The 18493-nt window shown below is 45.3% G+C and overlaps 1 protein-coding gene across 1 annotated transcript; it reads left to right on the top strand.

The window, feature by feature from the left end:
• Positions 1–3167: 3167 nt before the first annotated feature.
• LOC146173743 (TNF receptor-associated factor 6-like) lies at positions 3168–12015 on the top strand. Its single transcript, XM_084584159.1, has 2 exons — positions 3168–3533; positions 11237–12015. Exons 1-2 carry the CDS (start codon positions 3249–3251, stop codon positions 11474–11476), a joined length of 525 nt encoding a protein of 174 aa, XP_084440285.1. The 5' UTR covers positions 3168–3248; the 3' UTR covers positions 11477–12015.
• Positions 12016–18493: the final 6478 nt, after the last annotated feature.

Here is an 18493-nt window from a genome sequence, read left to right on the forward strand (position 1 = left end):
CCTAAGACCGGTGGGACCGGTGCATTTGAACCGTTTGAACCGTCCAGCCCTGTGCTAAGTCCGGAGGGCCCAGTTAATTTAACTCTGTAGCCTGGATAATCACGCTGCTTATAGCTGGGGAATTCGATTGCTTCATTACTATGCGAGGAGCAGTGAGCCTTTGATTAGTACACGCCACTCTCCCCCTCCCCTTCCCTCCCCGCATGGCCGGATTATCCAGCGTTCAAAGGGTTCAAATGAACCTTGCCCACCGTTCTCAGGGGCCCCCGAGAGCTGGAAAAAATTGCGGATTTTGAGGTTTGGGCTGAAAATGTGGTTTATGGCTTATAGTGTTTACGTCCCAAAGCAACTCAGGCTATGAGAGACGCCATAGTGGAGGACTCCCGAAATTTCGACCATCCATGGGGTTCTTTAACGTACGGTGACATCGCACAGCAAACGGACGCCTTGCTTTTCACCCCCATGAACAAGCATCCGCCGCGGCGGCACGAAAAATAGTCAAACCGTCTTTCCGAGTTTCCATGATTAGCATTAGGGTGTATATGTTAGAATTATATATGGGTATATTATATCGAATCTTCCAAAAGATGTTCGTCGCATCGTACGCAAAGTCAGCCTCATATTTGGCTAGTCAAAGTACAAAACGTTGTGCTCGCCAAAAGAGGTAAAAAAATCCAAATGGTTTTAGTTGGTTCTAACTGGTTTCAGTTGGTACCAGTTGGCGGTGAAGTGGAATCAAGGAGTTCATAGCTGACTTTCAGTCGAGAAAGCTCGTATTAGCTGGTAAGTCAACTGCCCTCTGCCATTACTCCAGTTGATGTAAGTTGTTTTTTTATTAATCTGAGCAACAAAAGCAATAAATTATGAGTTAGAGAGCATGACCCTCCTCCATAGCTGACAGTCTGACAGCCGCCTCAGCAATTTGTCGCTGCAGAGGGGGGGGGGGGGGGGGACGCATATTCTCTGGCGGATGAACGTTTTAGGAGCTTTCCCAGCTAATGACTCGTAAAAGCTTAGAGAGAGTAATTACCTTTATTGACTTGCGTAAATGTAGAATAAAAAAAGCAGACGTGCTATACGAATACACGCCTTATTCATTTTTTCCCTGGGAAATATTTAAAGTTACATTTTCTTCAATGTGTAAATATGTAATGCTAATGTATAAAATTAGAAGCTCCTTTTAGCTCCGCCACGTAAACGCGATAGAGCAACTTAAGAGTAATAAGTATTATTTGTTGTACTTAAAGTCAGTATATAAAACATAATATATCATAGTTTCTATAGAGGTAATGCCTTAGGCCAGCATCAATTCGTCGTACTGAACGAATTCACAAACCTATTAGATTATTGGTAGCGCAGTCTCGGTAAGAATTTGCGAAAAGCGTATGAACGAGACCCATATTTAATTCGTCTGTGCACACACGCAGCCCTTCGTCCTGCGCTATCTAATTAGCCAAAAAAGAAAAGCAAAAACAATCACCCGAGGAATACATTTTTCACGAATACACGTTTTGATTTTCGACGGAGCATGTTGTGTGTGGAGTCATTTCGTAGAGGAGGAGCAAAAACTTTATGTAATGAAAAATAATTCAGACACTCCCATGAGGGCCCATTAGTTGTAAAATAACTCAGTCTAGATCTCAGTCTGTCCGTGTGCTCGCCCCAAAAGCATGCGCTCAGGCGATCTTCATAAACAGTCAGAAGAATATTCGAGTAAAAATGCATGACGTGTCGTCTCTGTAGAAAACTCTAAGCGAATCAAGTCTCAAACATGACACGAAAAACAAAGGGGGAGGGGGAGGGAGGGACTACAGGGGCCCTCTTAGTTCTTTTCGAACCAGGCCCTCACGACAGTTAATCCGCCTCTGCCTCCCTGACCGAAGTACAGTCTTTGTCAAAAGTGTAGAGCCCAGGGGTTTTGCTTCGGAGCCGCTTCGTGTGACTTGTAATGGATTTCCAGTATTCCGAATCTGTTGATGGGTAAAATATTTTTTGTCCTACCCTCCCTAATGGTAAGGACCTGCACTATTGCTAAATCAGCGCCGCTATAGAGCTCGGAAGCAGACTCCCCGGGCTCTACATTTTTGACAAAGGCTGTACGTCCTGCATGCACATGCTCGCGCTCGGTCGGTGAAGATGGAGACCTGCCCAGAAGTCCCACACTAGACCACGTCGTTGAGCTTGAAGTGCGGATGTTAATTAGGACTTGGGATTACGAGTCACCAGCTACGGCTGTCGGTTCAATAGACCGAGGTATTGATCTATGCATCAATAACGGGAGGTTCGAGCCAGTGCACGTGCGGAGTTTCCCTCTCGGGTGTCGGATCGTCGTTTTCAACCGCACGGGGAAGACAAGCCGCCCGCACTTCGGCAGCTGCATTGGTTCTGATGGATTGGGGCTCATAAAAGCCACGACATGAGAACCAAGGCACCACCGGCGATTGAGCTGATGTGTTTGTACCGCGAGAGGCGAAAGACCGAGGTGTTGCTTTCACCGACGCGTTCAGCCGGCAAAGAAGCTGACCTTGGCTTGGAGCTACTGCCGCTGCCTCGTCGCATGTGAAATGAATCGTATGGCAGCCCGAAACGGAGCCGAAACTGCACAGTACTGAAAAAAAAAAAAAAAAAAAAAAAAAACCGCGCTAGGTCAGGCTACGAGCGCGGGATGCATTACGGCATTTGCATGAACAGAGCGACTAAGGAGTTGGTTTACTGACGGGCTTCAGAGTTTAGCTGTGCTGAGCTCCCTTAGAGTCCGGAATGCGTTACGTATGGCACTGTATCGCATGCCGCCCATTCTCTACACGCTCACTTTTTGTCATCGGAGAGGAGGAAAGCGACAGCGACTGTTTTACCCTCACAGCTTGGAGAGGACTGGATGGATGGATGGATGGAATGTAGGAGCGCCCCCTTTGAAACAGGGTGGTAGCAGTTGCTATCATGATCATCCCCCCATATCTTATTATTTTAGATGGGTTACTATACCATCATTCTATTTATTGAATTTTTGTTTGTACATCACTAACATTATGCCATTTCTCTACTTTTAAGCCACCAATCTTGCGAGGCGTCCGCAGCGCCACTCCTTTTCTGCCAGTCTTCCTCCATGGCCAGCCCTCTCCCGGCTCCCCGCCTTCCTCCGAGGCTCCGACGCCAGTGCCGACTCAACTCGTCGCTGCCAGTGCTGCTCTGCTCCGCAGTTGCTGTTGTTGTACCCCAGCCAACGGCGTACTTTATAAGTTCTCACGATGCCTCCTAAAAGCCATCGATATACGCTGCACGGGTTTTCCCCTGAGCTCGATTGGAAGACAGTGCATTTCGTGAAGTCTCTACCTCCACATCGCATATGCGGTGCCTGTGGACTGGTGCGCAAGAAGACGGCTCTGCTTCCCTGTACGCACGTGCTATGCGAGGCGTGCTACGAGCAGTGCGGGCGTGATGGCGGCCATGACTGTCCGCTCGACGGCAAATGCTTCGAGGATGAGGACGTGATTCTGGTAGAATTCCCGGTAGACGAGCTGCTTCGAAGACAGGTATCGGTGCACCGACGTGACTTTTACATTCACTTTCGCGCGTTTTCGTTCAGGCCTGCGAAAATTATTTTATAGGAAGTAAAGGCGCTTAAACAATGAATGTGCACAAAATAGACAACCTGTGCTAGGGGTATCTCGCGACTTGATACCTTAGCGACGAGCGATTTGAAATTCGCGCATGCTGTAGCAGGTACCCGTAGTTAGGTGGCTCTCTTGCTTTACAAGAAATGGTACAATAAATCATTTCTTAGATTTAATGAAAGGGCTAAGTATTGCAAGAAATAAATTGTTTTACCAAATGGATGGTCATGAAAATTCTTTTTTTCTCCATTATTGTAGTTATTGTAATTGTTTTGCAATTGTAATCTGCGAAATACGCGTCAACATTTGCAATGGTCAAAAAGCTGCCTAATACCACGCACTGAGAGTTCCTTAGCCATGTCTGACTATCACCGTGAATCGCCAGCCCTCATAGTCGGACCAAGTAAGCGGAAAAGAAAAACGACACTGCTTAAGGACCCTGCTGCAGGATTCTGTCGGAACTCTGAGGACAGCGCTGTCACTTGCACCTATATGTCTGGCGCTCAGTTCCCCATGGCAGATCTGATATTACCAGTGTAGGCCGTTGACCAGTGCCACAGGGGTGCGCGTGCTGACCGCCAATCGGTTTTTGTTTTCAAACGCATTCTTACTTACAACGACCCATAATTAGGGGGTCTTGCTAGCTGCCGTCATTGCACTCTTTCCAGCTTTGTGTTTTGTTTACCGTTTTCCATTCAAAGCATGGGTTCGTGTGTAGAGTGTAACCCTTGAAACGAAGAGCGCCCGTGTGGAGGGTGGGGCAGGCCCCGGAGGACGAAACGCGCCCCCAGTCGAGAACGAGCCATGGCTTTCTTTGGTTTCTCTTCAATCTTTCTCTTTTTTTTTTGTCACACATATATGGTGTGTGTGTGTGCGCGGGGAGATACTCAAAAGCGGCCTTAAAAATGTCCCTTTCAACGCGCTGACGCTGTTGGAAAACAGACCTTTTCCAGCTTTTTCCGCTGCCTCACACGAGAGGCAAATATCCTTTTCTCGCAAACGCCGCCCGCCCGGTGACGCCGCTTGTTCTGGCGCAGTGGCGCTTCCGTACCATCGCACCAGGATTGCTCGCAGTGGCGAACACGTTGAGCCGTTAACACCATGAAGGCTGGACAGGTTCCCTTCATTCCTTGTTCTCTGTTTGTCTGTTCGTCACCTTATACTTGACGCTTAACGCACCACCCTACAGCATCACCTTTACTGATGTCGTGGGCTCCTGTAACGCTTCAGCTGCCACGGGTCCAAAGCAGAGGTAGAATAAGCGCCGGAATCCCGGAATGTCTGCGTTACAGGCTGCCATGTCGCAATCGCGAAGAAGGCCAAGACGAGAAATGGTCGCTTCAAATAGACACGGTGGGGAAAATTACCGTACGTTTATCTTGGACAAACTACAGGCCAGATGAAGACAAGTCCACTTGTCGAAACGTTGGCTCGGCTTGCGAACTGGGGTTCCCTTCTCTACCCTTGCTCATTCCCTTTCAGTGAAACTCTGGATATGTCCAAATGAGGCACCCGGGCCATCATTCTTTTTTCGCGCGTGGAGCTGGGTAGGCGGCGCTGCTTAACGTTGTAAAAATGCTTGACTATGTGAACGCCAAGAATGCTTGAAAGTGGCCCTTCGGTCTTGCGACTTGGCTTCCAATGCGACTCTGCTGGGAAGCTCCGTCGGGTGCATAACTGCAAGTTTCTTTGCAATGAAGCCTGCCATACTGACCGAAGGCTTATTTTTCTACTTTCGCGTGGTCTGCGTCGCTGCTGGAGGAGACGAGGAAATCAACTGTATCCCTTTAATTGAGATAGCAATACTGCGCCAGCTTTCGAGCCGTCGTGTAACCCCGGCGGACGCCACGCTTGCCCTTGAACAGCCGAGGAGGAGGAGGAAGTAGAAGAATGTTGGTAACTTACGCTTTCGCGTCATACTCCTAAAGGATGAGCTAAGATGTTCCCAATAATGTCGCACCTTTTTTGCCGAATTTGTACATATCAGATGGCCACAGTACAGCGCCTCTAATATTGATATACCTCTACGCTGCTATAGCAATTTCATTCAGCATGTTGAGTATCACATGGGTATGTGGCACTATGAGGTGTCCTGGTGCGTGTTCCTGCGTTTGTTCTGGCATGTGAGATAGCAGAGTTCTTTGCAATTGTGGCAGTGTTGGTTTCATGACAAGTGGCGTGTGTCCGAGACATGTGCGGCATGTTGCGTTTAACGAGTTCGTTACGTGTGTGCTTGGGCTCCTCAATAACTCGGACCACAAGTGAAACCTCATTGTACTATGATATCACCCTTCATTCACATCCCAACTCTCCTTTAATTTCTTCTTCCCCCCTTCCCCAGTGTGTAATAGCAGGTCAGGGTTTCTTTAATGCCGGCGGACCTCTCCATCTTTCTTCTCATTAAATTACTCTCTCTCTGTTCCTCTCTCTCTCTCTTATTGAGCATGTGCATCTGCAAAAGTTTTCATTGTCCTAATCGCCTTCCCAGTAGCGAAATATCTAATTATGCTTGCGACGCTGCTCCATACGCGTGCTTAGTCACACGGTAGAAAACAAAACTGTCCCGTTCTCAGCGCATTCGTACACTGTTGTCAATACCAGATGGTGATCAATACATCGTGATCAATACCAGATAAAAATCAGAGTTTCGGCTACTGCTTTCCGACGGCAATCTCATGCCTTGTTGAACGCTGCTAGCTGTTTCTAGGTCGTGTTCAAAAACGTCAGAAATGAAAGCACTGTAACATGTCGCAAAAGAAGTCCGCGTCATGCTGCAGCTTAGGGCGTTGGCCTGCATGAGTTGGTATCAGGAAGGCGGTCGGGGTAAGCACGGTCTCATAATGGGCGTATATAGAGAAACGCTTCTTCCGCCAACTCAATTCCCAGTCCTTTCAACTGCCTTCAATCAATCAGTCACTAGCAAGGAGAGTCTTTCATCGGCCTCAAACTGGGACAGGCATTCACAGATGAAATCTGTTTACTTTGCGTTCAGATACTCTGCATTTCACTTCCGGCATCTCCATTCCACCAACACGGCGCAGGCTGCATCCTGCATCCGGAAGGAAAAGTTTCAATCGTGTACTGATGTCATCTTAAGAAGAATACATCTGGTTTCAAAAAGGTAATTTGGAGCTTGTTGATGGCCGTTGTCGTCGGGTGCAATGTTACGTCGAACTTGCTATTTCTCATTTTAACAATAACCTCCTCTTGTTGATAGAGAAAAGGTCGAGAGCCACATACTGCAACGCGTGAGTCGTCTTGAGTATGTTTTCTCTGCACTACCTGTCCTGAAGCACCTCGATTTTGCTATTGCCCTCGCCTACTCATTTGTCTTTGTTTTCTAAGTTTTTCATAGTCAGTCCATAGTGAACGTACAGGGAACCTAGGCTCAAGTTTCTCAACGCGACGGCAGAGCCGCATTTCTTGCGTGGTGGCGCCATGTCAAACTTCGGGACGTCGCCGGAGCAGACGCTCCGCTGGTTTCCTCTGCACGCGGGGAGAAGGCGTTGCGCCGGGCGGTTTTTTCGCGATTTAGAAATGCTTCCGCCGATGCAAAACGGTGGTACGAAGTACGTTTTGGGTCGTGGGCGGCCACAAGAGAGCGCGAAGGGCTAAATGAAGAGATCCATATGTGAAGCAATACAAATTACTTTGTTATTTCGGTCGCAAGATCTGTTTTCCAACCAAAGGCTGTCGTTCGGAGGCGCCTCGCATTCTCTGTGAAAACAAAAGGAGCCAAGTTCCCACATCTGCGTAAGCTCAGAAATGTAGCCAGTTGACGCGGACAGCTTGGAGATGGGTAAAGAGTACAATAGTTAAATACCGCGCCTAGAAGATGAATGGAATGGAGGATTCTCGTTCGTCTCGCTCCCCTCGTGTGGCTTCTTTTGCAGATTTTCTCCCTGCTTTGTTATCGCTGCGGATATCTAGCGCACGATGTCCTCCACTCGCACGTGTGAATGTGTCCTACGGAAACCTAGCTAACTTTACATTTATACAACGACCGAGACAATATTGACGAACGAGTCCTTTTTGTTACAAAACATGCCTCACTGAGAAGCGTATTCACTAAAACGTATACCGTTTTTTATTTTACATAGAACAGCCTTTTGTAGTACTAAAACAGCTCGTGAGGCGGAGTACACGCTCCTGCAGGATGGTTCAAAATACATCTGAACCATCTGTCTTTGCGGCACTCACGAAAGCTCACTTGATTTAATGCACAAGCTATTGTTCAGCAGTCACCCCGCAACATTGATGGTGTTATCTGTTTTGATCAGCTGGAAAGGCGCACGTCGAACACGTACCACGTGACTTTTATAAAGCCAATATATATATTCTCCATGGGGCCTATCCTTTACTATGAACCCCACTTCTTTTCACAGCTATAGGTGACGTAGGAAACGAACTGGCTGCAACAAATACCCTATCCGGAAACCAAGCCAATTTTTTTTATGTTTACCTACTACATTATCTGTTTCTCACTGTAATCATTACTGTTTAGCTGTGTTTACTTCGCGTGAAGTGTCACGTAATCCAGGCAAAGTCTGTGAGGGACATTCAACAAAGTGCGGTGCTAGCGTTGATGTAGTCTTACGATTTTGATAGCAAAGGGGCGGCGTCTACTGCTCTGCGCTGTTGCGCTGCATGGCAGAGAGGAGAGAAAGAGGGCACGATCGCGCATGCTCATATGCCACGCTGCAAGTGGGGTGTCGTCAAGTGATCAGTGCTCTTTGGTGCACACGAATACAGGTATGCAGCTCATTCACGAGCTGTGTTTTTATCCATTTTGGCTGTGACTGTTCTACCGTACGTTTCTAGCTGACGCTTCCGACAAAGGTGCCCTGTTCTAACCACGACACTCTTCAGCTAATATTGCAGGTATTCTTCTGAAAATGATGGAATCAATGTGACTGAATTAATGTGGAACGGGCCGGTGCCTAAGCAACCGTTTGCGCGAACCCTATGTCACGAACAAGATGTAAAAAACAACGTCAAGGGCAACCTAGCAGTTTATTGCAATAAATGCCTCCACTGCCAACCACAATTCAATGGATGGGGTGCCATATATCTGTCGTCATGTAGACGAGCTCACAAGAGAAGTAATTGCGACATTGAACATCACGTCTTGCAAGAACTCGCGTGTATGTGTACTATCTGTTCTTTTATCCGACAATGAAATCTGGTTTCTTTCTCTTAACAAGTGAAACTCTGTTGACGATAAGCTTCTTTGATTATCTCTTTCGTCTCCCGGCTTGCTCCTCTGGTTTTGTCTGGTTGTTGCGATGGTCGCCTAATGATTGGGCTCCTACGCAATAATGCAATCAGCTGTAAGTCGGCTCCCGTTTGTGTTGCTCTCATCCTTGGTCCGCGTCTATTGCGATGCGTTAACACCACTGGTGCATAAATTGCACAGTCAGGGTTCCTACGGAATTAATTTCAATCCATAACATAGTTTAAGATGGATTCGATCCCCAGTTACATGCAGCTGAACATATTAAAAGAAGGTTTCTCCGTGATTATCCATGAACGCAACTCCTACCTTGATACTGAAGCTCATTCCTTTTCTGTACGACGGACCGCGCCATCGTACGACGCGGTAAGGTTGTTCGTAGGGTGGAAAGTATTCAGAGAGTCTGTTTACGGTCTTCGAGTGAAGAACTGCGCATTCGTAAGACTTAAATACTTCACGAAAGAGCGGGCTCTGTTCTGATGTAAAACCGGCATGGCCGTCAGATTGGGCGAATAACAACGTGCACGATTCTGGCAGGTGGTAGTTGGCAGGTGCCGTGACAGGGCACTGATTGATCCGCGGATTTTGTGACATCACAAGACGAGTAGTGACATGCCAAGAGCTCAAAAATCGGTTAGTTTCTTTTATATGAGAATTTAAGCCACCGGAACATTGAGCACCAAGTCAGACGGATTACTTCTTGGCCACCCAGGCCTGTTCATGTGGCTTAGCTATAGTGGAGCTCTACATCTTTTGTCGCGTTTGTCGCGTCCCTTAAATTCCCTCAAATTGTTCTTCCTTTAAGTTTTCTGCTTTACTGGGTAGCAATTTCGGCGAGCTTTCAAGTGCCAACGTTGTTAGTGTAACAAGTAGAGCAAAAAGTATAACTTTGACTTGAACAAGTGTCTGCAAAATTCTATATTACCAATTCGTATTTGGACATACCTTGGTATTGGGCAAGAAGAAGGGAAATATCTGTATTGCAGCAGTCGCTTGGTTACCATACTTGCTTAGATGCGTGTACTCTTTCAATTATTTTCCTTGGGGGAAAAGGGGGATTCTTGCTACAGTCTTCTCTCAGACAAAAGTTCTTGCTGCGACGTGCTTAAATCATTTAATATTTTTTTCCGCATCTCTTTCTTTCTAATTAGGCAATGAGAATGACCGTATTGGCATTACTCTGGCAGTGCACACATGGACGACCTGGTGGGCAGAAGGATGATGCTAACTGAAAAGATAGTCCATAATTACATTCGATCCGGCATTAGAAGTAAGGGACGAGTAGAGTAAATGACGCTAGGGGTGATCGTAAATGATTTTAAAACAGCGGGAATTCAAATGAGACGGAACACGCATTGGGTATCCAAGTTTTGACTCTCCTTGAGCACCCCAGAGCAGGATTCAGTGATGGAAAAAGTGCTACGTCGTTAAGTAACGTGATCTATTTCTACAACTTGCGTTAGCAATACTCAGGTCGCTGAGTGCACTAGTTAGGGCATATATATATATGCATAGTGCCCACCAGAGACTCGCTAGTATTTACAGCGTCTGCAGCCAAAGACAGACAGATTAAGCGACTACGTATCGCGACGATATCAACCGTGCATATTGATATCGACACAGAAATAGCCATATATATGTCCCTATAAATGCTGGTTTTCAATGTAGCAGTTATCAACGTAGCGTGTGCGATAGGAAGTGGCAGCGCTAAAGAAATAACGACCGATATTTATATATGGTGACGCGGCAAGGGTAACAGGACGCAAAAGTGCACTAGAGGTCTTACAGCAGTCGATGGCTTACAGTGAGCACCTGAAGCTGGCAGAGGAAGTCGAGGAAAGGGGAATGTTCAGTTGCAGGAGCTACATCTGCGAACGCGGTACTGCATTGGAGAAGTAAATCAATATTCACTGATTTGCCATTGTTGCTTACTTTTTGTTTGTTTGTTTAGGCTTGATTTGACAGGCTCATTTTTCTATATCATCGAGGTTTTCTTGACCTGACAGCTTTCCAAATAGACGCTTCGGGCCCTATTTAGTGGCCTGCTTTTTTTCTTCACATACTAGGGCTGCAATATTAGATTTCCAGTCACACACGTTTGCTCGCCTCATTTTGTATATGCTTTAATCTGGCCCGACTTTAGATGTTTTTGTCTTAAATATTGCTACAAACTAACCTTGCATGCCATGACTTCACACTTGAGGTTGGATTCTTTGGTCCACTTCTCTTTGCACGAATAAAATAAATAATCTACTTGCTTTTTGGAAATTCGGGTTGTTCCTTCTGATTTGTTGTTAAAGATAATCGTGCAAAGGAAGCGTCACAAATTAATTAGTCTCATTATGCATTCCTTCAACTGCCTAATTGTGAAACTCTCTGTCTGTCACAGGTCAAATGCTGGAATGAAGAAAGCGGCTGCCAACACGTGACGGCTGCTTCGGCCATAGTCCAGCATTTCCAGCTTGACTGTGGATACCACTTACTTTGTTGTGTCAAGTGCTCTGCCACGGTTCTCTGCAGCGGGTTCATCGCGCACCTGAAATCGGAATTCTGTAATCCAGTGACCACGCACACATCAGACAGCAAAATGGATCCAGAGTTGGAAGAATTACGTTCTTGGAGTACTTGAAAAAGTGGCTTGGGAGGTCCAGCAGTTCATGGCGCGTTTAGTGGGGGATATTGGTGCACTTAATGATCGACTGAACAAAGTCTTTCAAGACATAAACAGTTCAAAACAAACTCTGAGAAAGGAACTTCCGGATGATACAAAACAGGAAGACGAGAATTTGAAGCAAATGACGTGTGAGGTCAGAGCATGCAACAAGCAAATCAAAGTTTCGTCAGCTAGAATTGATGCCGTTAGTCTTTCGAGAATAATAAGTAGAAATGAAAAAGCACTGAGATATGAGTTGGGTAATTCAGCCTCTGCAACTAGAGATTACTTGTCTAAGATTGCCACTGACATCGAAGCGGTCAAAGCAGCACATGATTAAAACAGTTAAAAGGCGCTTGACAAGGTGCGCAAGATTCTTCTGCGCCACTTGCAGCTATAGGTCTGTCGCACTATTACTTTTTCGTAAAAGATTTCGAGTCAGTTCAAGAGAAAGAACGCAATGAAGGAAGGATGAGCGAACTATGAAGATGAGCCGGTATACCTGCGCGGGTACTGCATGTCCTTCGGAGTATATATAAAAAAAGAGGTGAATTCCGTGAACCTGTATGTGCAGCTAATCCTGCACAAGGGTGACGTGGATGATTCTGTTTCTTGGCCATTCGAGAACAGAATCAAGCTGACGCTGATACATCCTACAGATGGCGCAGAACGCATTTCTGAAGTCAAACCTGTCCTGCAGTGCATCCAAAAAGCAGTGGCATCAAGGGGCCCAGCATATTACTTTTCTTCTCAGCCATTGAACGTCAAACGTCTTATAAGCAACGGGTATGTGGCAGATAACCAGCTTCGCGTCAAATGGGAGGTACTTTAATGATTAGAGCTTTGAACAACACCAGACTCAACGTGACTGAAAACTCGTGAATGTATCAGTAATGTGTATCATTCAAGACAAGCTCGAAACGCTTCTTGGCATTTTGTGAGTGTGTGCGTGTGTTGTAGTTGACTCAGTCGGACTAACTGCTTTTAAGAAAGAACGCATCGGCATGTATATTTTGGAATTGTTCACGCTAATCGTGTCGTAAACAGAAAATAAATTTTTTTTTTTTTGTGTCGAAATATACGTATACTTTCCTTTGTAACAGTTGCATGTTGATAATCGTGCATGTTTTACGAGCTGCGGAAATGTCCAGTGTTGCAGGAAAAAGAAACAGCAGTCAACTTCGCGTGTCGACAGGGTGACTTCGTCACAGCCAGATTATTTTGCAGCGGAATTCAAGGTGAAGTTTGTTCCTTTCTTACAGAGGAGGAGTCGGGATTAAAGCTATTGTAGCAGCTTGACTAAAGGTCTCGACTCTTTAAGATAGCGGCAGTATAGAAGGGAGACGAGGGTGACACTTCACACTATCATGGGTAGGTCATACAGAGCCACATTTAGGCTAAGCGCGAACACACATGCAAGAAACCGCACGAGATAGAAAACACACATGTGAAAAAAAACTAGAATATATGCAGTATAGATGTCATATAACAGTCGACAGGGAATTTCATGTCTGCTTCTTTCATACACAGAAACTGTCACGGCAGTAGTCATGCATTTTATGTTTTCAATTTCTGGTAATGTCAAAATTGTCATGGTTTAATTGGTTTAGGACTGTTCTGTTTTAAGGACTGTTTCATGTAGTAAGCTCTTGGCGTTGAAGTGATCCAAGTTTTCTGTCTCGTGTTACGGCTGCTGATATTTTCTCTGAGTCGTCCATGCAAACAGTGAAGAGATTATCACGTTGTTGTGAATGGTATTATAAAAGAAGCCTGTAAAAGTATAATCCTAAGATTAGAAGTATATCGTACTCTATAAATATATTTGTTGTGGGAAAAAGATATGGCACATTCGCTATAGACCGGACACCTCTTTTGAATTCTCTTTTGATTAATTTCAAGCACACCGGAAAGGTCCCGTCAAATGTTAGGGCACAAGTGAAATATGACTAATCAAAGTGTCACATCAACCTAAAGACGTCCCCTGTATGTCTCAAACAATTTAAGTTTATAAGTAATTCTAATTCTCTTCGTTAAAGAAAATGAATGACCGTAGATTTTGAACCCACGACTCTTGGCTTACGAGTTAGACACGTTAGCGGCTATGCCCCCTGTGAGGTTTGACAACAAACGGCAATTTATATACTATATACGTCATGTGCTTTTGCAAGTAAACTATCTTAGGACTGTGTGCTAATAAGTATTAGTGTAATGAATTATGGCTACAGGTGGGAATCGCTTTGTGCTATGAAGGCGGGGCTTGAGTGTCAATTATTTATTTGTGCACATCTCGCAGTCAGTCCAAGTAAATGAGGCGGTCGTCGCAATGGACTGCCTGCTCTCGCATGAGTGGAAAAAGAAGGCTACCGGGGACATATAGGTCTCCTTACGTGATGTGATTGCGTAACAATTAAGTGGTACTGTTTTGCTTCTGTTGCGGTCTTTTTTTAGCTGAGATAGAGTTGCGTTAATTCGATTTTAAATAGCTTTTGCATGGCTTAACGTTTGATTTTGGTTTCTATTCATCGGGTCATTTTCAAAAACATGACGAACATTGTAGCCTAGGGTTCAAATTTATTAAGAAAAATTAGTGATAAATATGACCTTCGATTAGTACAATGCAATAGTGCTAGATATAAGCTATTTAATGATATTTGATTACATATTAGGTGCAAAGTTCAAATTCTAAATGCAGTGAGCTCATTCAAAAATATATACGATTAGTTCACTGCAATTTAAATTGGCATAAACAATCAAGCTATGTAATACTTATTGACTTGCATGAAGCACAATGCAATCAAAGCTAACTAATGACAACTAAAATCTGCCTTTGTTTCAGAGTAACTAAACTTGATATAAGCTGTCCAAATAGATGACTTGTGGCTGTTATGATCGACATAGGCTACCTAGCCACTACGGACAAATTCCGTGCACACTACTTATGAACCAAATAACGTTGCGCATATATATAATTAATGTCTAAAATTACTTGGCTATTAATGTGCATTAATAGCAACGGAGCTTCGAATTTGAAGCATTTATCGGAGGACGTTGCAACAAAAAAGCATACAAGACCCCAATAGGCGTTTCGAAAGCAGCTCCCTCCCCCCACACAGACACACCGCCAGAAAAAGAAAAAAAGATAAAGTTTGAGTGGAGACCACCACGAAAAATGGCAAAAAAGCAGCCGCAATTACTTTTGAATGTTTATGCTGTAACACAATTTGGACACGCTTTGGGCTTTCCATATTATTTTTAACTGACACATTCACAATAGTAGCTGTGATTGCCCCCGGATGTTTGATCATATTCGCCGGATACCTTTCGGAAGCAGATCCTTGCAGACGTTACGTGAGTACACCGTAAGTATTCAGCGTCCAATAGTGTAACATTGGCCACGAGGAAAGACATAGTGGGGCCTCCGAAATAATTATTATGACGAAAGGTGCCTGGTTGTAACTTTTCATTGCACAACACACGAGCGCTGTGTGTTTAACATCTATATAAAAGCAGCTGCCGATGCTATTATAGATGGATCAATCTATTATAGAATCAACCAAGTGATTTAGGCATTAAACCAGTGCGGCGGGAGGTGTGACGAAGTAGACAGAAACAAGTTACGAATAACAAATAAAGGTGACTTTACTCTCGTAACTGAATACAACCCTTTAATTAAATATTCTCTCCTTTATACTGTCACTATCCAGAGTGTTGAGGTTTGCAATTGGCTCAGCCGTTAGCCAAGATGTTAAGAAAGGACTCCTCTAAGAGCCCCTGGCGAGAATCGCACAGATAGTTTAGCAATGAGGTTATTTCATGATGCATACTATACGTTTTAGTGCCGGACAGATACCCACTAACTATCCATCGAAAGCTTTCTCTTATTCTCGTTTCACCGGCTCGCCTTTAAGCCTGTTCTGCGAAAAGAGATTTCACAGTCGGAACTGATACAACCCTTTCTTTAAAAAATCTCTCCTTTATACTGTCACTATCAAAAGTCTTGAGGTTTGCATTTGGTCCAAGTTGTCTCGCAAAAACGAAAAGGATGAGGAATGACGATGGGCCCGCGAGCGGAGCCGGCGCGGACCCACTGATGTGCTGAAGGGCATCAGAGCGGGGGGCCTTGGGACGCGCTGTACAGACGTTCGCGTCGTGTCGCTCACCGCTCATCGCATCTTGGACCCTTTTGGAGAAGTCGCCAAAATCTCTGGGGTCATCTGTTTTAGCACATCTCGTTGGAAAGGTTTCTCTACGAGCGAACGGAGGTTGTCGTGAAAAAAGGCGTACCGCACTCAGACACGCGGTTTTGAGATGGAGAGCCATACTTACGAAGGGAAAGTGCGTACCATGTTGTGGAAGGCACACGGCGCTGGCGGGGTGACCTCGTAGGTGCCTATGTGCTATTGGTTAGTTTAAAGTTTAACGTTTCTCACTGGTTTCGTGAAATGTCGTTTTTTGATTGGTTGAAGGCTGTGCCTGTGAATGTTGGTGGAAAATTGGCTTACACGGTAGTTTTGGCGCGAAATGGGGACTCGAGGACTGGTCGTCTGACTGCCGGACTGGTGGCCTGACCGGAGTGAGCTCCGGTGACGTGAAGTGTTGTGAGGCAACAGTGGCGCCAGTACGACTCCGCCGAGTGTAACCTCCCAGACTTTGAATTTAACTGGGCCATGCATTGAAGAATTCCTGTGCCAAAGTACCGGCCCAGAGGAGCGCGCGCGCCCCTATCAAGGTAGCGTAATATTGCCCACGTCATTTCATTTGTAATTTGCAAATCAATACTGGTGATTATTGCATATAATTGAAGATGAACCAGTAACCTACGAAAGCAGTTGTCGCAAACGAGAGCCAAACAGTTGATCTGACAAGCTTCTCTACCTCACGGATGAAGCAGGAAGTGTAACTCTCAGTGGCTAAGCAAGTCGGGATTTCGTTTCGATGAAATGTTTTTTGGTGTGTTAGTACAAAGAGCGCCGGCTCCTACTCTTCTTTTATATTGTACGCGAGCGCCACCACTGGAGCGAACGGCGCTATTGTCGACCTAGGAGAGCAAGTGGGATCACGTGACTCCTCTTACTACTGCTGAAGCAGATGCTCGATTGAATTTGTGCGCTTTAAAAGTTTATAGTCGCGTTTATTTGTGTAGTTAGGGTTGATATATAGTGCCAGCCTTGCAATTTCTGATTTTGCATTGTTATTGTTGCTGCTGAAGTTTATTTAAGCTGTTTCTACGGTCCGTTACTGCTCTGTATATCCGGACGTAAACGAGTGAACTGGACGCAAGCTCCCATTGCTACCCGAAACATAATCTCACAAAACCTTCCTTAATCAAAATTTGAATAGGCATATCAGCGAGTGATCATTCTCATGATGTGCGCAGCAGACATTTCAGAGAGCGATATTTCGTCCATAGAGTTGGCGCTAAATGTTCGGTGAGCGGCAGAAGAAACGGCGCGCGCTTTAATTAGCGCTTATCACTTGTGAAGCTAACGATAGTATTGCTGGAAGGATGAAAAAGATGCTGGCTTCTTCATCGAGCAATACCCTCCCAAAGAAAGGAGGGATCGTGCGAAGGCCAGATGGATCAAGATTTACAGAGAAAACATAGCGTAAAAATACCAAGTCAGATCAAGGTTTAAACAAAGCCGAAAATAATATTCAATTAACCGACAGTCTGTGGCAAAAACAATTCTCAGGGCTTTCTTTTTTGCATGAGGCGTTGAAGTGGCAGAGGCGTTGAAGCGGCGGTCGTACAGATGAGGAGAACGATGTGCTGATCGCAGGCTCGGTGAAAAACTAAATACACTTTCCCAGAGCGAGGCTGCAGCAAATTTTCAGTAGTTTCATATGCTTATTCTTTATTGCCATGTACAATGTTGTTCGATCAGCTGCTTCTGTTCTCCAGTTGGTAGTTTCTTTTTAATAACTGCAAGCTTTCTCTCGAGCTCAGCTACTCTCTTTGGGCTAGCGGACATTTAAATGAAGTGCAGTTAATTTTTTAAAGTTTGAATTATTTTTCATATTTTTTTTTTCATATACCGTGTGAAGCGGCAACGTTCCGTTTAACGCAATTCTTCAGTACTCTCGGATGATTTTTTTATTGGCACGGAAGGTTCAAAACCAACTTTGGTTTCTCAGAGTGAAAGAAAAGTGAAAGGAGTGCGGCAGCAGTGCGTTCGAGACATGGATGGAGGGAAAGAAGAGGGTGTTAAGGCTTTTGTTGTCGCCGGCGTCGATGATGCAGCATGGAACTGCAATGGAAAGCATTTCGAGAGCGCGGTGTTGGGAAGAATCGAATCCTTACTAACGGCGTGCACACCGGCGCAAAGGCGCTTCCTCTTTCCCCAGTTTTCTGCAGGTCTTGGCGCGCCAGCTTATAGAGTGCGCGTGGTTAGCCTTAAATAAATTCCGATTCCGCGACCTGCTCCTGGAACTGCGGTGGTATTCCGCACAAGATCGCTCCCTCTTCCCTGCCTGCATCACAAGGGGTCCTCCACCACATCCATGGGCCCACAAGTGGTTCGTATACACATCAATGAAGAAAAACACTGGCCTGGAATTTACGTATGTGGTGCCTGAGGGTAATGTGTTACAGTTTTGTGTTCTTAGCATTGAGTTCTTCGAGTCTTTGAGGATTAGGTTGGTTGAAGATATTTTCGCTCAAAAAAGGAACGTCTATTTTATCACTCTGATTATTCAAAACTAATAAAAAGTGGATTTGCATCGCTTTGACCAGAATCCACGCGCTGCAGATCATGGCCTCACACAAGACCCACGTGAAGTTTCAAAGCAATTCGCCAGGCTAGTTTCAGTTCGTTTCACCGATTCGTTCGTGACGGGGGTTGCTGATAGCCTGGTGCAGGAAAATAAGACGAAGACACTGAGGACTACGAAGACGTTGCTAGGAAAGAGGAGACCTGTGGTGGTGCCTTACATACACAACTGGCGCACAAAGTAAAGCAGGTGGCAAGCAGATATGGCGTACCGCTTGTCTTC

Source organism: Amblyomma maculatum, chromosome 11 (genome assembly GCF_055883805.1).
Source record: "Amblyomma maculatum isolate TAMU_Amacu chromosome 11, ASM5588380v1, whole genome shotgun sequence".
NCBI lineage: Eukaryota > Metazoa > Arthropoda > Arachnida > Ixodida > Ixodidae > Amblyomma > Amblyomma maculatum.

Bases quoted from the DNA above. Each gene is read 5' to 3' on its own strand.
- LOC146173743 (XM_084584159.1), top strand. From the start codon at position 3,249: ATGCCTCCTAAAAGCCATCGATATACGCTGCACGGGTTTTCCCCTGAG. The intron at 3,534-11,236 runs GTATCGGTGCAC...TGTCTGTCACAG, and splicing joins ACGAGCTGCTTCGAAGACAG to GTCAAATGCTGGAATGAAGA.